Source organism: Cervus canadensis, chromosome 21, assembly GCF_019320065.1.
Source record: "Cervus canadensis isolate Bull #8, Minnesota chromosome 21, ASM1932006v1, whole genome shotgun sequence".
NCBI classification, from domain to species: Eukaryota; Metazoa; Chordata; class Mammalia; order Artiodactyla; family Cervidae; genus Cervus; species Cervus canadensis.
The window spans coordinates 36,172,773-36,193,652 of record NC_057406.1 but is presented as its reverse complement, the minus strand read 5'-3'; the positions used below and the strand labels follow the sequence as shown (position 1 = coordinate 36,193,652).

The 20,880-nt window shown below is 37.9% G+C and overlaps 1 protein-coding gene across 1 annotated transcript in view; it reads right to left on the bottom strand.

Annotated features, from left to right (window-relative positions):
• Positions 1 to 2,302: 2,302 nt before the first annotated feature.
• The window catches only part of SMCO2 (single-pass membrane protein with coiled-coil domains 2), a 31,968-nt gene continuing 13,390 nt past the window's right edge, over positions 2,303 to 20,880 (bottom strand). Inside the window, exons 5-8 of the mRNA XM_043441739.1 lie at positions 16,347 to 16,437; positions 10,181 to 10,237; positions 9,045 to 9,217; positions 2,303 to 2,501 (exon numbers count right to left, since the gene is read on the bottom strand). Of these exons, the coding sequence (XP_043297674.1) occupies positions 2,303 to 2,501; positions 9,045 to 9,217; positions 10,181 to 10,237; positions 16,347 to 16,437 (520 nt within the window). The remainder of the gene's footprint in view (positions 2,502 to 9,044; positions 9,218 to 10,180; positions 10,238 to 16,346; positions 16,438 to 20,880) is intronic.

Sequence of the window (20,880 nt, the reverse complement as noted above, 5' to 3'; positions counted from 1 at the left end):
TTTGCATGTTCAGTTTTAAGCCAACTTTTTCAAACTCCTTTTTCACTTTCATCAAGAGGCTCTTTTGTTCTTTGCTTTCTGCCATAAGGGTGATGTCATCTTCATATCTGAGGTTATTGACATTTCTCCTGGCTATCTTGGTTTCAATTTGTGCTTCATCCAGCCCAGCATTTCACATGATTGTGGCTCAGTTGGTAAAGAATCTGCCTGCAATGCAGGAGACCTGGGTTCAATCCCTGGTTTGGGAAGATCGCCTGGAGAAGGAAAAGGCTACCCACTTCAGTATTCTGGCCTGGAGAACTCCATGGACTATAGCCCATGAGGTTGCAAAGAGTCGGACATGACTGAGTGACTTTCACTTTCACTTTTCACTTTCAATCTGCATAGAAGTTAGATAAGCAGGGTGACAATATACAGCCTTGATGTACTCCTTTCCCAGTTTGGAACCAGTCCATATTCCATGTCTGTTATAACTGCTGCTTCTTGACCTGAATACAGATTTTTCAGGAGGCAGGTAAGGTGGTCTGGTATTCTTATCTCTTTAAGAAATTTCCACAGTTTGTTACGATCCACACAGTCAAAGGCTTTGGCATAGTCAATAAAGCAGAAGTAGATGTTTCTCTGGAACTCTCTTGCTTTTTTGATGATCCAACGGATGTTGGCAATTTGATCTCTGGTTCCTCTGCCTTTTCTAAATCCAGCTTGAACATCTGGAAGTTCTCGGTTCACATACTATTGAAGCCTAGCTTGGAAACTTGAGCATAACTTTGCTAGTGTTTGAGATGAGTACAGTTGTGTGGTAATTTGAACATTCTTTGGCATTGCCTTTCTTTGGAATTGGAATGAAACTGATCTTTTCCAGTCCTGTGGCCACTGCTGCATTTTCCAAATTTGCTGTCATATTGAGTGCAGCACTTTCACAGCATCATCTTTTAGGATTTGAACTAACTCAACTGCAATTCCATCACATCCCCTGGCTTTGCTCATAGTGATGCTTCCTAAGGCCCACTTGACTTTGCATTCCAGGATGTCTGACTCTAGGTGAGTGACCACACCATCGTGATTATCTGGGTCATGAAGATCTTTTTTTGTACAGTTCTTCTGTGTATTCTTGCCACCTCTTCTTAGTATCTTCTGCTTCTGTTAGGTTCATACCATTTGTCCTTTATTGTGCCCATCTTTGCATGAAAATTTCCCTTTGTATCTCAAATTTTTTTAAAGATATCTTTAGCCTTTCCCATTCTATTGTCTTCCTCTATTTCTTTGCATTGATCACTGAGGAAGGCTTTCTTATCTCTCCTGATTATTCTTTGGCACTCTGCGTTCAAATGGGTATATCTTTCATTTTCTCCTTTGCTTTTAGCTTCTATTCTCTCCTCAGCTATTTATAAGGCCTCCCTAGACAACCATTCTAAGGCCCCAATTCAACTGAAGTAAAAATGGAGCGAATTCTGTACTTTCCTTTCTGAGATATCAGAGGTCAAAATGGGGGGAACAACCACCCATGAAAGTAATACTTAGTCTCAATGTCCACAAGGTTGGGGGAGAAGACAGGTTAGTAGTTTGAAAGAAATGTTTTTAAAAATGTGTGCAAAGATTCATTGTGAGTCATGAGGGTAAAGATAACTGCTTTCATTTTTTTCTATCTTTTATCAGCCGATTTCTGCATAACTATAATGTCCTCCACAAAACACGCTCTAGGGTTTTGTTTCTTAATTTTATTTTTAGTTGGAAGATAATTTATCTACAACATTGTGATGGTTTCTGCCATACATCAGCATGAATCAGCCATGGGGATACATATGTCCCCTCGCTCTTAAACCTCCATCCTATCTCCTCCCCATCCCACTCCTTTAGGTTATCATGCAGCACCAGCTTCGGGTTCCCTGCATCAAACAGCAAATTCCCACCATCTACTTTGCATATGGTAATGTACATGTTTCAATACTACTCTCTCAAGTCATCCTACTTTCTCCCTGCTCCACTGTGACTGTAAGTCTGTTGCTTATATCTGCATCTCCTTTGAAACTGCCTCGAAAACAGACCATCAGTACCATCTTTCTAGATTCCATGTATATGTGTCAGTATATGATATCTTTCTCTTTCTGATTTACTTCACTTTGTATAATAGGCTCTAGGTTCATCCGCCTCAGTAGAACTGACTCAAATGCATTCTTTTTCATAGCTGAGTAATATTCCACTCTATAGTGTTTTTTAAAAAATAAGTTGACCATCATAATACAAGAACAGCCAGCATTTTATTGGGAAGAAAGTCAGTAGGGTAACAGTAACTTCTGTATCTTTAAGAGGGTAGCAAGTCTTCCACCTCCAAATTCAAGAAAGGTGCAAGAATCTCCCGCAGTTCCCACATCCTGCGGCGCCCAAGAATTGTAGGGAGCACCTTTTCAAAGATAAACGTAGCGTCAAAAAACAGTATGTAACATGAAAGTCCAGTCAAGGTGAGGACATAAAGCATGATGAAAATCCTCAGTGCACGTTTCCTAGAAGGAAAGAAACACATTTGTGGTTAAGAACATCTGAAGGATGTAGAGAACAAACTAGTAGTTACCAGTGGGGAGAGGGCAGAGGGGAGGGGCAAGATAGGGCTAGAAATTAAGAGACACAAGCTATTATGTACAAAATGAATAAGCAAGAAGGATATATTGTATAGTATGGGGAAGTATAGCTATTATTTCATAATAAATTTAAATGCAGTATAATCTATAAAAATATTAAATCACTATGTTGTATAAATCTGTCCAAGAGTATTTAATCGTGTCTGACTTTTCTGCAACCCCATAGACTGCAGTCCACCAGGCACCTCTGTTCATGGGATTTCCCAGGCAAGAATACTGGAGTGGGTGGCCATTTCCTCCTTCAGGGAATCTTCCCGACCCAGGGATTGAACCCGCATCTCCTGCAAATGCAGGCGGATTCTTTACCACTGAGTCACCTTGGAAGCCCCTTTACCTGAAACCAATTGATATTATAAATCAGCTATATATCAACCAATTAATCAATAGATAGATAAGTAAATAAACAAACAAAAGAACATTCTGAAGAAAATCACACTGATATGATTCCTGGTTCCTCCATCTGTGTAGCTCTACAACTTCAAGTAAATAATTGAACTTCTCTTAACTGCTGTTGATGTCTGCAAAAGAAGGTTCGAACTTGGAGTAGATAGACCTAAGTCCATCCTAGGGCTGGCATTGGAATTCTAGGATTCTATAGCCATGAGACAATAAAACCCTGATACTATGGAGCTCTTTGCTTTGAAATGCTGGTCTCACACTCCAGTGGTTACTGCCACCCTTACTTCACTTGTGAGGTACAGGAAGTCTGTTTGGGGAGAAATAAGGGCACAGCCAACTAGCTAGATTTTCCTCAGGGTACAGAATACCATGTGACAAGTGAATTCAGATCTCTTTAACACCGGTTTTATCCCACCACCAGACATGCCCTTTTTGCATTGTATTTATTTGCTTTGAAGTTCTAGCATTACTATCTAATTAGAAATGCAATATATGATTAGGGTAGAAGATCTGAAAAATCCAGAAAGACAGAAAGAACTAAAAGAAATGTCACAGATAATCCAGTTACCTGGAGATAATTACCTTCTACAATACATTTCAGAAAAGAAAGTCTAGGGCACAGTTAAAGCTAGTTATGCATATATTTTGTGACCCAACTCTTTGGATTCCATGAACCTGAGCCAAGTTTCTTGGCTTTATTGCCACTGGCTATCTCTTGGCAGGTACACAAATAATTGCTTCTACTTCACATATTTATTAAAGAGCCAATGATCTTAAAATACTCTGTTTGAAAGAGGCTTTGATGGCTAGCGAGGTGAAGCAGAAATATCCTGTCCTCCAGGAGCACTAAATCTAGATATGTTCCTTCTTATGCAAAGAAAAATGACTCACTACCAACACATACCTAGTAAATAAACACTATCTTCCTAAATTCCAAAATTAATCATATTTGGAAATACTAAGCTGGAACATTTTCCAAAACAACACCACATTTTAACATTAATTTTTAAAGAGAAAATAGTTTTTTTTCTAAATAGAGAAATGAAAAACTATAATCCTATAACTTTAATATAATCAGTTATTGCTGCCTAGTTTCTAAGTCATGTATGACTCTTCACATCACCACCAGGCTCCTCTGTCCATGGAATTCTCTAGGCAAGAATACTGGAGTGGGTTTTCTCCTCCAGGGGATCTTCCTGACCCAGGAATTGAACCAGTTTCTCCTGCATTGCAAGCAGATATCTTCACTGTCTGAGCCACCAAGGAAGACCCAACATCAATTAAAAAAAAAAAAAAGAACTTTCCTTGCATAAAATATTTAATCTTTTCCAAATGTTCACATTATATGTGGTCAATAAATAGAAGAAAACTATAAGAGAACTGAGGGATTGGGGATAATACCAGGAAGAGGCCACCCTCTGAAGCTAAAAACAGCAAAATAGGAACAGAGTAATTGACTTTGGAAGGTAAACCTCCTGAAAAGAGATAATGTATAAATATGCTTTAGTGGAATCAGAATGTTTCCAGTTCTCTGACAGGAGACTCATAAAAGTCTTAGACAGTCTTCATTAGGATGTAATTCTGTGATGTGTGTGCCTACGCGGTTGTGTCTGATGCTTTGTGACCCCACGGACTGTAACCCACAAGGCAAATCTGTCTATCGGATTCTCCAGGCAAGAATACTGGAATGGGTTGCCATTTCCTCTTCCAGAGGATCTTTCTGACCCAGGGATTGAATCCATGTCTCCTCATTGCCTCATGCATTGGCAGGCAGATTCTCTACCACTTGAGCCATCTCTGAAGCCAGTTATGTGATGAAAGATGACCAACTAACCTGGATTATCTGCCTGTATAACACAATTAAGTGAAAGTGAAAGTCACTCAGTTATGTCAGACACTTTGCGACCCCATGGACTGTCCATGGAATTTTCGAGGCCAGAATACTGGAGTGGGTAGCCTTTCCATTCTCCAGGGGATCTTCTCAACCCAGGGATCAAATCCAGGTCTCCTCATTGCCGGCGGATTCTTTACCATCTGAGCCACAAGGGAAGCCCAAGAGTACTGGAGTGGGTAGCCTATCCCTTCTCCAGGGGATCTTCCCAACCCAGGAATCGAACTGGGGTTTCCTGCATTGCAGGCAGATTCTTTACCAACTGAGCTATCAAGGAAGCCCATAACACAATTAAGTGATCACCAAATGGCATTCACTTACTCACTTATTTGTCTGTTTTTGAGATATAATTCACTTGCGATAAAACTTACTCTTTAAAGTCAAGCTACCAACGGTATTTTTCACAGAACTAGACCAAATAATTTCACAATTTGTATGGAAATACAAAAAACCTCGAATAGCCAAAGTAATCTTGAGAAAGAAGAATGGAACTGGAGGAATCAACCTGCCTGACTTCAGACTCTACTACAAAGCCACAGTCATCAAGACAGTATGGTACTGGCACAAAGACAGAAATATAGATCAGTGGAACAGAATAGAAAGCCCAGAGATAAATCCATGAACCTATGGACACCTTATCTTCGACAAAGGAGGCAAGGATATACAATGGAAAAAAGACAACCTCTTTAACAAGTGGTGCTGGGAAAACTGGTCAACCACTTGTAAAAGAATGAAACTAAAACACCTTCTAACACCATACACAAAAATAAACTCAAAATGGATTAAAGATCTAAATGTAAGACCAGAAACTATAAAACTTCTAGAGGAGAACATAGGCAAAACACTCTCTGACATAAATCACAGCAAGATCCTCTATGACCCACCTCCCAGAATATTGGAAATAAAAGCAAAACTAAACAAATGGAACCTAATGAAACTTAAAAGCTTTTGCACTACAAAGGAAACTATAAGTAAGGTGAAAAGACAGCCCTCAGATTGGGAGAAAATAATAGCAAATGAAGAAACAGACAAAGGATTAATCTCAAAAATATACAAGCAACTCCTGCAGCTCAATTCCAGAAAAATAAATGACCCAATCAAAAAATGGGCCAAAGAACTAAACAGACATTTCTCCAAAGAAGACATACAGATGGCTAACAAACACATGAAAAGATGCTCAACATCACTCATTATCAGAGAAATGCAAGTCAAAACCACGATGACGTACCATTACACACCAGTCAGGATGGCTGCTATCCAAAAGTCTACAAGCAATAAATGCTGGAGAGGGTGTGGAGAAAAGGGAACCCTCTTACACTGTTGGTGGGAATGCAAACTAGTACAGCCGCTATGGAAAACAGTGTGGAGATTTCTTAAAAAATTGGAAATAGAACTGCCATATGACCCAGCAATCCCACTTCTGGGCATACACACCGAGGAAACCAGATCTGAAAGAGACACATGCACCCCAATGTTCATCGCAGCACTGTTTATAATAGCCAGGACATGGAAGCAACCTAGATGCCCATCAGCAGATGAATGGATAAGGAAGCTGTGGTACATATACACCGTGGAATATTACTCAGCCATTAAAAAGAATTCATTTGAACCAGTCCTAATGAGATGGATGAAACTGGAGCCCCTTATACAGAGTGAAGTAAGCCAGAAAGATAAAGAACATTACAGCATACTAACACATATATATGGAATTTAGAAAGATGGTAACGATAACCCTATATGCAAAACAGAAAAAGAGACACAGAAATACAGAACAGACTTTTGAACTCTGTGGGAGAATGTGAAGGTGGGATATTTCAAAAGAACAGCATGTATACTGTCTATGGTGAAACAGATCACCAGCCCAGGTGGGATGCATGAGACAAGTGCTCCGGCCTGGTGCACTGGGAAGACCCAGAGGAATCGGGTGGAGAGGGAGGTGGGAGGGGGGATCGGGATGGGGAATACGTGTAAATCTATGGCTGATTCATATCAATGTATGACAGAACCCACTGAAATGTTGTGAAGTAATTAGCCTCCAACTAATAAAAATAAAAAAAATAAAAAAAAATAAAGTGTACAATTCAGTGGCTTTTAGTTTATTCACAAGATTGTACAACCATCACCACTAATTCCAGAAAATTTTCATCGAAATTCCCCCCCAAGACAGTCACTCCCTATTTTTCACTATCCCTAGGGCTGGCAGCCACTAATCTAGTTTCTGCATACCTGGATTTTCCTATTTTTAATACTTTATATGAATAAAGTGATATAATATGTGGCCTTTTGGGTCTGACTCCTTTCACTTAGCATAATGTTTTCAAGGGTCATTCATGTTGTAGCATGTATAGGTACTTTACTGTTTTTCGTGGCAGAATAATATTCCATTGTATGGATATACCACATTTTGTTCACCTATTTAATCCGTTGATGAGTATTTGTAATGTTTCCACTTTTTAGCTACTGTGAATACTCATATACAGATTCTTATGTGGACATATATTTTCAGTTCTTTGGGTGCATACTTACAAGTGGATCATATGGTAGCTTAACATTTTCAGGAACTGTCAAACTGTTTTCCAAAGTGCTTGCACCATTTTACAATCCCACTAACACTGTCTGAGGATTCTAATTTCCCCACATCCTTTCCTTTTTTGCTTATATTAAAAATCAGGCTGTTTGTCTTTTGCTGTTGAGTTTCAAGAGTTCTTTATCTTTTCTGAATACTAAATGTTTACTTTACAGAATTGTGAAAAAGTTGATTCTGACCATTTTTTCCAGCTCTCTCATTGATTTTTATAGAGGAGGAAGTTTTCTCTGATGGTCCTTACTTCACCATCAACATCACTCTTCACCTGTTACTTTAATGAATAAATAAGTTAAATATTTGTTGAGCATGGTGAACATATTTTATTTTTAATATCCACAAATGATCAAGACTCCTATCTTCAAGTAGCCCATGGATTATTAAGATAAGAAAAATTGGAAATAATTTAACTGACATACTATGTCAGGATTATGAGCTAAGTACAATGTGCACACACAAAAGAGAGAGCTGAAGATTCTACTTGGGTTAGTGCTTGGGGATAAAGAATCAAAAGAGCTTTCTTAAGCAAAAGAGATAAAATGGTTTTTATACCATTTTCGTCATATTTTTATAAAATTGAGTTAACAGTATTTGTGCACATATGTGTTTGTGTGTAAAAACATAGCCAGAGTCTGCTTAATTTTCACATTTTCTCTAACAAAAGAATAAAACAAAATAAAAAAAAGATTAAAAAATAGCTTTCTTAGATGAAAGTACTACTCAAGGCATATATGATGGTATGGCATCTCCAGAATAAGAGATCCAGAGTCAGAATTTGCCAGTATGTGTGTCTTCAATATCATACAAGGGAGAGCCACCCTGTCTAGCAAACAAAGGTTTTCAAATCTGCTTAGCAGGTATGTTCTTTCAGTAGAGATGGCTGCATTATAGCTTGCAGACACCATTCTTTAAAATTTACGTATGTGTAGTTTTCTGGGGCTTCCCAGGTTTCTCAGTGGTAAAGAATCCACCTGCCAATGCTTGAGATACAGTTTCAGTCCCTGGATTGGGAAGATCCCCTGGAGAAGGAAATGGCAACCCACTCCAGTATTCTTGCCTGGAAAATTCCATGGACAGAGACTGACAGGCTATAGTCCATTGAGTTGCCGAGAGTCGGACATGACTTGGTGACTAAGCAAGAATACACATATATGTAGTTATCTAAAACGTTGAGAAAGAAATATCTATATCTATATCTATGTCTATATTTACATCTATTGCAATAGGTATATGTCTTGGGAATTCCCTGGTGGGCCAGTGGTTAGGATTTGGTGCTTTAACTACTATAGCCAGGGTTCAATCCCTGGTAGGGGAACTAAGATCCCACCAGCCATGCAACGTGGCCAGTAAATGAAAGAAAATACTGATCGAAAAATTTAAAAATATTAAGAAGAAAAATATTACAACTTAAAGTTTTAAAGAAGAATAATAGATAATTTATAAAAAATAAATTCCTTGGCAAAATTCAATCTTACTATAGTCCATTTATTTGGGGGACTCTGTCAGTCTCCAGAGATCCCTGTCTCTAACTCACCATGTTGTTATGTGGGGAGAGGAGCTCTCCTCCAAGGATGGTGATGAAGCCTGAAGAAGCAGGGGCTCCCTTTCATACATGCCCATTTCTTCAGGACTCTGAGAGTCTGGATTCCTTTCCATTTGGTACATCCCCAACTTCGTATCCAGCAGAGCCATGTCCTTGCAAAAGTTCTGGGAACAAAAAGAGCGATCATTTAAAAAATGATTCTCATTGTCTGCCCTTCTCATTGGAGATGATGCCAAGTATCTTTCCTCCAGAACACGTAAAGGGTGTTGCAAATCACACGTGAGTCATGTGTACTAACTGTGTACTCACCCAAGGAAAGAAACTTACACATTCACAGAGTATTCAGATAGAAAGATAACTATTCTTTTATTGAATTCATCTATTCAATTTTTTCATCCATGCAAAACATATTTATTTGACTGACTCTACCAGGCACTATTCTAGGATGTGGCAGGTAACAAAACAGACAAGACATGGGCATTCTGTTATGCATGTGTTTTTTAACAAAAGGGACAAAGAATTCTATGTGTGTTTATAAGGGCTGGGTGGTAAGCAATAAACAACTAAATGTATATATTTGTTAGATAACTATAGACTAAAATACATGCTAAAGAGAAAGTAAAAAAATGTGAGGACACAGTAGCTGAGGTTTGGTTTGGGGACATCTCCTCTAGGATAAGTGGGATGATTAAGCACTTCTGAATGGGTGACAGGTTCATTCATTCATTAATTCATTGTTTCACTCATGCATTCACATCTCAGTGTATAAACTCTTGTGTGAGGCGTTCAGATGGAGTCATTTTTCTGGCTAGGGGAGATTAGGGGAGGTCTGGGAGATGAGAGGACATTTGAGTTGAGCTTTGAAGAGTGGATAATATGTAGACATGGAGGATAAGCTGCAGATGGAGGAGCTGTAGGAACAGCCCCAGGGTATGAGAGCTTGGAAGTACACCGCACCTGTGAGACGTTCTGTCAGTCCAAAGCAGAAGTTCAGGAGGGGAGAAAGAGGTAGAAAGAGACCAGTGTGTGGTATACACTTAACTTCCAGGGAAAGAATAACTTCTGTGTGTAGATTTAAATAATTTCATTTTATCATTATTTGAACTTGTGTAACTGTGAAATCTTACCTCTATTCTTGCAATGAGTTTTTCCTTTAATTTATGAGCTTCATCACAAGCATCTTCCTGAAAAGACACCCACAATTTTGGTTAAAATAGAAGTTACATTTTCTGGTTTATACAATTAAACCATACTCATTCTGATACCACTAAGTTGTGGGGAGGCTTTACTGAAACTTACTTTTATTCAGTAAAACCCTTCCTCTTAGAAAAAATTCATTGTGCAATCACAATAAATTGCAGAAGGTATCACCACAAGATCAATAAATTATTTTCAATACTTCAAAGATATAAATTTTCACAATAGCAGCATATTACAAATAATTTTTTTCTCTATCCACCACTTTCTCCTTGCTTCTTAAACTTTTACCAGGACACTAGTTGGAGAAACATAGTATGTTTCTGAGAAAAAAATAAAACTATACCTTTTCTAAATATTTTAAAATTTACAATGTATAAATGTAAGTCTTCATTATGTTTGAATATTTGGACGTTCAGTTCAGTTCAGTTGCTCAGTCATGTCCGACTCTTTGCAACCCCATGAATCACAGAACACCAGGCCTCCCTATCCATCACCAATTCCTGGAGTTTACCCAAACTCATGTCCATCGAGTCGGTGATGCCATCCAGCCATCTCATCCTCTGTTGTCCCCTTCTCCTCCTGCTCCGAATCCCTCCCAGCATCAGCGTCTTTTACAATGAGTCAGCTCTTTGCATCAGGTGGCCAAAGTATTGGAGTTTCAGCCTCAGCATCAGTCCTTCCAATGAACACCCAGGACTGATCTCCTTTAGGATGGACTGGTTGGATCTCCTTGCAGTCCAAGGGACTCTCAAGAGTCCTCTCCAACACCACAGTTCAAAAGCATCAATTTTTCAGCGCTCAGCTTTCTTCACAGTCCAACTCTCACATCCATACATGACCACTGGAAAAACCATAGCCTTGACTAGACGAACCTTTGTTGGCAAAGTAATGTCTCTGCTTTTTAATATGCTATCTAGGTTAGTCATAACTTTCCTTCCAAGGAGTAAGCATCTTTTAATTTCATGGCTGCAATCAACAGCTGCAGTGATTTGGGAGCCCCTAAAAATAAAGTCTGACACTGCTTCCACTGTCTCCCCATCTATTTGCCATGAAGTGATGGGACCAGATGCCATGATCTTAGTTTTCTGAATGTTAAGCTTTAAGCCAACTTTTTCACTCTCCTCTTTCACTTTCATCAAGAGGCTTTTTAGTTCCTCTCACTTTCGGCCTTAGAGTTTAGTAAAAGTGCTGTCCACAAAAAGTGTCTTGTTCCTCTTTTCTTCCCATGTATCTCAGTAAGATCAAGGTACAGGCTGAAAGCAAATCATCCTTTTCTGAGATGCAAATGCCAATTGCACATATATCCTGAGTAAATAATGCTTAGAAAGGTTTTTAATTAATCATCCCATAATAGACTTGCAGGATATGTTGAAAAGCCGAGCCTTAACAGAAAAAAGAGTGTCCTGTGATTCAAGGAGGTGCCATTTTTGGAAACTAATCCTTAAACATTACTTGCAAAAGTAAGAAAAGTATGGATTTTTGAGGTATAGTTTGTAATTGATTATAAAACCATAAATATCTAACAAAATAAGTTTAATAAATCCAAAAATCAAATCCTGCCTCACATAAACCATGAAAAAGTAAAAAGACATCTAGTGGCATAGAAAGTTGTTGAAGAAAAATGCTAAATGTAAAAGCAAGTTGCAAAACAATATATGTAATATTAACTCATTAAAATAATAATATTATAATATATGTATTAAAACACTTAGAAGAATATAAATATACTAAAATGTTCACTGTGTTTATTTTTGAGAGTGGTTTTATTTTTCTTTTTATATGCAATACTTTTGTAATTTTTTAATTATTAAAATAAGCATGCATTACTTTTGTTAGAAGAAAAAATATTTTTTATATTCTCTTTTGGATTTACGTTTAATTAGAGGACACTTACTTTACAATGTTGTATTGGTCTCTGTAGAACAGCAATGGGAATCAGCCATAAGTATACATATATCCCCTCCCTCTTGAACCTCCCTCCCACCCCATCATCCCACCCACCAAGCTGTCACAGAGCACAGAGGAGTTGAGATCCCTCTATGTCACAGCAACTTCCCACTAGCATCTATTAACACATGGTGATGTGTATATTTCAGTGCTACTATCTCAGTTCTTCGCTCCTTCTTCTTCCCCTGCTGTGTCCAAAAGTCTGTTGTTCTCTATGGCTGTGTCTCTATTCCTGCCCTGAAAATAAGTTCATCAGTACTGTAATATTTTTTAATTAGACAGCAAGCACAAGACTCTTTTCATGTGGAAATATGGACATAAATAATAGTAAGTTCCCATCTAGGTCTAAAATTCTGAGTCTTGTTTTGTTGAATTTTGGATTCCATTCACTAAAATTTGAGATTTCTTTGCAGAACTATTTTTCTTCTTTAAAGACGTTTTATCATTACCTTGACAAAATTGTTATCCATTTCTCCTATTTGCTTTTTAATTTCCATGATCTTCTCCTTTAAAACAAAAGAGTATAGAGCAAAAGATGTAATGAATGATGTGTGAAACTGAAAAAGAACAAATGACAATTTTTTAGAAGAATGCTCATTCATGATCAAATAGTCTGAGATTTAATAGAAGCTGGGTTTTCTTGCATCCTGTTCTGGATGCTGATCTGCAAAATCAACATTAAATCAAATAAAAAATATGTCATTGGCCACATCCTATGTAAATGGCCATGGAGTTAGGCATTGTGCTTATTGGATACAAACAATAAGAGTGTTTACCCTCAAACTGCCTATAGAAAATGTATAATCTACACCCTCTTTTTTTTTCCAAGTTCATTCATCACCAACCCCTGAGTTGTGTGATTTAATTATTTAAAAAGGAGCTGTGAGATAATAATCACATTTTACGCAGTGCCCTAATAAATATCTTTACACTGCTGCTGCTGCTGCTAAGTCACTTCAGTCGTGTCTGACTCTGTGTGATCCCATAGATGGCAGCCCACCAGGCGCCCCCGTCCCTGGGATTCTCCAGGCAAGAACACTGGAGTGGGTTGCCATTTCCTTCTTCTCCAATGTGTGAAAGTGAAAAGTGAAAGTGAAGTCACTTAGTTGTGTCCGACTCTTAGCAACCCCATGGACCGCAGCCTACCAGGCTCCTCCACCCAGGGGATTTTCCAGGCAAGAGTACTGGAGTGGGGTGCCATTGCCTTCTCTGAAATATCTTTACACAGTAATTATCAAAGATAATTGTACCAAAGGTAACTGAAATAGGAGTCAGTCTCAAGATGAAAGTTATTTTCATACAGATATTTCAGAAAGCTTTGTGGACTCAATATCAGGCTACTTCAAAGTCCTTTCTTCAGCTTAAAGTTCTCATAAATTTGTTTCTGATGTGTGTGTGTTTAAATACTTTCACCAATTTCCCCCTCCTTCCCCTTTCATGCTTTGAGTCATTCCATTTACTCATGAGAAATAAATGAGCCAATATGTGTGATATGTGTGTGTTAGTCACTCAGTCGTGTCTGACGCTTTGCAATCCTGTGAACTGTAGCCCGCCAGGTTTCTCTGTCCATGGAATTCTCCAGGCAAGAATACTGGAGTGGATTACCATTCCCTTCTCCAGAGGATCTCCCCAACCCAGGGATCGAACCTTGGTCTCCTGCATCACAGGCAGATTCTTTACCACTTGAGCAACAGGGAAGTTCAATACATGTGATATTATTTATTAATTTACTTCTCCTTCAACTTTCCCACATGTTGCTTTTCCTATAGCTATTTCTAACAATAACTCATTTGGTAAAGAATCTGCCTGCAATGCAGGAGACCCCAGTTCAATTCCTGGGTCGGGAAGATCCCCTGTAGAAGGGATAGGCTACCCACTCCAGTATGCTTCGGCTTCCCTTGCGGCTTAGCTGGCAAAGAATCTGCCTTCAATGTGGGAGACCTGGGTTTGATCTCTGTGTTGGGAAGATCCCCTGGAGAATAGAAAGGCTACCCACTCCAGTATTCTGGCCTGGAGAATTCCATGGGTCCCAAAGAGTTGGACACAACTGAGCGACTTTCACTTCACTTTCACTTTTCCCTCTACCAGAGTAAACCTAAAGCCATTCTTAGGACTTTGCTTCTGTAACAATTGTATTTAAAGTTCCTTACTTGTTATATTACTGTATTTGTTTTTACACAGTCTTTTCCATCAGTCTTTAGTCTTAGGACAGAGTTGTGTCAATTTTTAAAGTCACATTTATTGAGGTACAACTTACATAGCGTAAAACTTATCTTTTAAAAGTGCACCGTGCTACAAATTTTGACATACGCATCCTGTCCTTGGTACGCAATCACCACTAAAGGAAGATATGGAATATTTCCATCACACCCCAAACTTCTTTGTGTTCCTTTCTCCGGCCTTTCCCCACTGCAGCCAGTGACCACTAGTCTATTTTTCATTCCTATGGTTTTGCCTTTTTCAGAATGGTGCAGAAATGGGATCGTGAAGTATGTAATCTTTCAAGTCTGGCTTCTTTCACTTAGCATCATGCACTTGAGATTTAGATATGTTGTTGGATGATTAAGAAGTCTCTTTTTAGTCTCTGAATAACATTCCATCATTTAGTACATACCACAGTTCATCTACTCACCAGTTGGTGCATATTTGGGCTGTTTCTAGTTTTCAAGTCTGTGCCCGTTTTTTTAGAGTGTATACAAAGCCGTATATTTCCAGGATAGAGAATCCTCATGATGCCTTCCTTTTTCATAGTTTGTTTGCATTTTCAAAATATGTCTGTTTAATTTTATTTATTTATATTTCTAAGTTATTTTTTAAAAATTTATACTAGAGTATAGTTGACTTACAATGTTTTGTTAGTTTCAGGTATATAGCAAAATGATTCAGTTACACACATGTCCATTCTTTTTTGGATTCTTTTCCCTTTTCATATTATCCCAAGCCCATGTTGATTTGTTTTTTTAATCTCACTGCTATTTGTCTCTGTGCTCTTTTTTCTCTCTTCATTCTTTTGATATTCATCCTTCCCTGTCCTTTCCTCCGGTGAACCCACATTTCTGTATTTCTGACTTCTGGAGGAAATTTTTTAAGGGGAAAAATGTTTCTTGGCCTTTGTCCTCTTCCCTTTCTTCATAGTTTTCAATTTCCAAAGCCCTAGGTAGTGGGAAAAAAAGCTGACTTTCCAACTAGCACAAAGTGAGGTTGCTACGTCAAAATGTTGCACTAAGTCATAGTTAAAGCAGTTTTTTCCCTCGGTGAAAAATCTGTACATGGCTTTTAATATGTGAGAGGTCGAAATAAATATTACTTCCTACTATAAAAGAGGCATTTTTTCTCCTTCTTTCGAAATCCTACTTAATTTAAATTTGGCTTGAACTAAAGCAGAAGCTGGCAATTTCAGTAAAAAAAAAAAAAAAAACGTAGTTAGACACAGACTTTTTCCATTTTTAGAGACTGTTCTTCAAATGCCTGAAGTTTATTAGAGAAGAAAAACTACCAGCCAGGGCTCTGAAAGTTAATTCTTATCCAAAGTTGGTCCCTACTTTTCTAATATTCTATGACTCTTAAAAAGGGAAAAGTAAACCTTTCTCAGAAAAGAATCTCTAAGAAATGCAAGGAGACATAAACAATAAGAAAGCTTTGGATACTGTGAAAACCAACATAAGAACTCTTCATGAAGGCATCAAAGACAAACACAAATCTATCTCTTATGTTCTAGGGATGCAGTTCTTCACAAATACGTATTTCTTGCATGTTTTTTTCTGTACTGGTAGGTATTGGGATATAGATATTAAGATGAGAACTTTTCTCTTAAGGAACTCTTCATTATTTCAAGTGGCATCAGGATGAAAACCTGCCAAATTTGACTGAGTTTCTAGGTAGAACAGAAAAGTCTAGCTTTTTAATGTGTTGTTAGAGAATAAGAGTGGTGGTACCCAGACAAAATGTGCTCAGAACTGACCACCAGATCCAGCACACCAGGGATCAAACCTGTGTCCTCTACAGTGGAGGCTTGGAGTCTTAACCATTGGACTTCCAGGGGAATCCCTTTAATTCTTGTTATGACATGTTAAACAACAGATGGGGTGGGAAGAGGTTACAGAGTCCCCACAACCTCCCTGATTTTTTCCCAAGCCTTCAGCTTACCTCCATGTTTACCCCCTGATCAGAGTCAAGGTCCTGGTGTGATCCCAGCTTTTCAATTTGGCCCTCCAGGGATATAACCTCACTTAATAAGCTGCAAACAGACCAAGAGAGGGACTTAGTTCTATGGCTTAAGAAAAATCCCCAATGCATAATTTTTTTTGATCTTGGAAGATCATTTCTGACCTTTCAAAAATGAAATCCTATTCCTGTATAAAGGGGACTCCTGGGTGGCAATTGTGTTGGAATGGGAAGTTATAAATGCAATTCAAGAAAGTGAAAAACATTCTAAGTTATCTAGATAATTGTAAAGAAGTGTAGTCCTAACTGGATATAGAAGCAGAAATGTAAAATGCACTTATAACTGGTAAGGTCTGAATGAGCTCTGTCATTAATACTAATACCAATATCCATTTCTTGGTTTTAATGATACCATTGGTATCATTGGTAAAGTACCAACTCATTGGTTTTGAGTTGGACAAGATGCTACCATTTGGAAGGTTGAGGGAAGGGTGCATGGGGTTATGCTATATATTTCTTTGAAAATTCCTGTGAACTTGCAATTATTTCAAAATAAAAAATATAAGAAGAACATATTATTAATAATTTTAAGCCAATAAGTTAGATAATTTAGATGAAAAGGGCAAGTTCCTTAAAAGATACAATCTACTACTGAAATATACTCAAGAGTTAGGTAGCCTGTGCAGCCCTGTGATCCTATACTATATCATTAAAAAAATTAAAGTTTTAGTTAAAATCTTGCCATAGTGAAATCTCCAGGCAATATGGCTTCACTGGTGAATTCAACCAAACAGTTAAGAAAGAGATTATGTCAGTTTTACACAAACTCATCCAGAAAATAGAGAACTGTGCAAAAACATCCCAATTTTTTCTTTGATATTAAATATAAGTTTTTTTGATACCAAACATAATTCTGATGCTAACACTAGACATTACAAGAAAGCAAAACACAGGTCAATATCCCTCATTAACATACACGTTAAAGATCCATTTCAGTAAGCTGATTCCAACAACATATAAAAAGGATGATATGACCAGGCAGTATTTATTCTGGGAATTCAAGGCTGGTTCAGCACTCAAAAACCAATCATTATAATGCACTATATCAAGAGATTTATAAACGAACAAAAAACATGATCATTCACAGCTGCAGCAAAAGCTATTGAAAAAATTCAGTATCATTCCTGATTTTAAAAATGACTCAGTAAACTAGGAATAGAAGAAATCTTCTCAGTCTGAGAAAGAGCAATTTAAAAACAAACAGACAAAAGCCCAGATAATATCACACTTAATGCTCTCACTCTTCCTGTAAGACTGAGAACTAAGTAAGTATGTCTGCTATCTGCTGCCACTCCTCCTACTCAACATCACACTAGAAATTCTAGCCAATGTAATAAGGCAACTAAAGAAAGCAAAAGGAATACAGATTGGGAAGGAAGATATAAAGCTGTCTCTATTTGCTGATGACATAATTATCTATGTGAAAAATTCCAAATAATCTGTAAAGACTATTAAAACTAATAAATGAGTTTAGCAAGGTCACAATGGAAAGTCAAATACAAAATGTTAGCTGTATTTCTATATACTAGCTATTAACAATAAGAAACTGAAAAAATTTAAGTACCATTTATAACAGAACCAAAAACATGAAATAGATATAAATCTAAAAAAATGTGAAATATCTGTACACCGAACACTACACAACCTGATGGAAGAAATCAAAGACTTAAATAGAGAGAAATACTGTATTCATGAATCAGAAGAGTTGATATTGCTAAAATATTAATTATTCCAAAATGTATCTATCAATTAATGGTAGTTCCAATCAAAATCACAGCAAGATTGACAGGTTGATTGTAAAATCTATGTGGAAAATCAGACAAGAAAAAGTAGAATAGCTAAAATAATTTTGAAAAATTAGAACAAAAATTAATGACCTACTGTAACAGGGAACTCTGCTCAATATTCTGTAATAACCTAAATGGGGAGTTTGAAAAAGAATAGATACATGTATGTGGGTCTGCATGCTAAGTCGTTTCAGTCCTGTCCAATTTGTGACCCTATGGGCTGTAGCTGGCCAGGTTCCTCTGTCCATGGGATTCTTCAGGCAAGAGCACTGGAGTGGGTTGCCATTTCCTCCTCCAGGGGATCTTCCCAACCCAGGGCTCGAATCCATGCCTCCTGCTTTGCAGGTGGATTCTTTACCACTGAGCCACTGAGGTAGCCCCCTAGATACACATATATGTACAACTAAATCACTTTGCTTCACACCTGAAACTAATGCACACTAATACTCCTAACTAATAATAATTAGCCAATAATTAGTTATTAACTAATAACTAATAGTTAATAACTAACTAATACTCCATTTCCTTAGAAGAAATGGAGTAGCCCTCCTAGTCAACAAAAGAGTCCAAAATGCAGTACTTGGGTGCAATCTCAAAAACAACAGAATGGTCTGTTTGTTTCCAAGGCAAACCATTCAATATTACGATAATCCAAGTCTATGCCCCAACCACTAATGCCGAAGAAGCTGAAGTTGAACAGCTCTATGAAGACCTACAAGATCTACAACTAACACTCAAGAAAGATGTCCTGTTCATCATAGGGGACTGGAATGCAAATGTAGGAAGTCAAGAAATATTTGGAGTAACAGGCAAGTTTGGCCTTGCAGTCCAAAATGAAGTAGGGCAAAGGCTAACAGAGTTTTGCCAGGAAAACGCACTGGTCATAGCAACAACAGTGGACATCACCAGATGGTCAATACCGAAATCAGATTGATTCTATTATTTGCAGCCAAAGATGGAGAAGCTCTATATAGTCAGCAAACAAGATCTGTGGGTCAGATCTTGAACTCCTTATTGTCAAATTTAGACTTAAATTGAAGAAAGTAAGGAAAACCACTACACCATTCAGGTATGACCTAAATCAAATTCCTGATGATTATACAGTGGAAGTGACAAATAGATTCAAGGGATTAGATCTGATAGACAGAGTGCCTGAAGAACTATGGATAGAGATTCGTGACATTGTACAGGAGGCAGTGATCAAGACCATACCCAAGAAAAGGAAATGCCAAAAGGAAAATGGTTGTCTGACAAGGCCTTCCAAATAGCTGAGAAAAGAAGAGAAGCAAAAGGCAAAGGAGAAAAGGAAAGATAATGCTCATCTGAATGCATAGTTCCAAATAAAGGCAAGGAGAGATAAGAAAGCCTTCCTCAGTGATCAATGCAAAAGATAGAGGAAAACAATAGAATAGGAAAGACTAGAGATCTCTTCAAGAAAACTAGAGATACCAAGGGAACATTTCATGCAAAAATGGGTACAATAAGGAAATAAACGGTATAGACCTAACAGAAGCAGAAGATCTTAAGAAGTGGCAAGAATACACAGAAGAACAATACAAAAAAAGATCTTCATGACCCAGATAACCACAATGGTGTGATCACTCACCTAGAGCCAGACATCCTGAAATGTGAAGTGAAGTGGGCCTTAGGGAGCATCACTATGAACAAAGCTAGTGGAAGTGATGGAATTCCAGTTGAGCTAGTTCGAATCCTAAAAGATGATGTTGTGAAAGTGCTGCACTCAATATGTCAGCAAATTTGGAAAACTCAGCCGTGGCCACAGGACTGGAAAAGGTCAGTTTCATTTCAACCCCAAAGAAAGGCAATGTCAAAGAATGTTCAAACTACCACACAATTGTACTCATCTCAGACACTAGCAAAGTTATTATACTCAAAAGTTGCCAAGCCAGGCTTCAACAGCATGTGAACTGTGAACTTCCAGATGTTCAAGCTGGATTTAGATAAGGCAGAGCAACCAGAGATCAAATTGCCAACATCCACTGGATCATCAAAAAAGCAAGAGAGTTCCAGAAAAACATATACTTCTGCTATATTGACTACACCAAAGTCTTTGACTCTGTGGATCATAACGAACTGTGGAAAATTCTTAAAGAGATGGGAATACCAGACCACCTTACCTGCCTCTTGAGAAATCTGTATACAGGTCAAGAAGCAACAGTTAGAACCGGACCAAGAGCAATGAACTAGTTCCTAATCGAGAAAGGAGTACGTCAAGGCTGTATATTGCCACCTTGCTTATTTAACTTAAATGCAGAGTACATCACACAAAATGCCAGGCTGGATGAAGCACAAACTGGAATCAAAATTGCCAGGAGAAATATCAATAACCTCAGATATGCAGTTGATACCACCCTTATGGCAGAAAGTGAAGAGGAACTAAAGAACTTCTAGATGAAAGTGAAAGAGTAGAGTGAAAAAATTGGCTTAAGACTCAACATTCAAAAAACGAAGATCATGGCATCAGGTCCCATCATTTCCTGGCAAATACATGAGGAAACAATGGAAACAGTGACAGACTTTATTTTCTTGGACTCACAGTCACTGCAGGTGGTGACTGTATGCATGAAATTAAAAGATGCTTGCTCCTTGGAAGAAAATGTATGACCAACCTTGACAGCATATTAAAAAGCAGAGACATTATTTGCTGG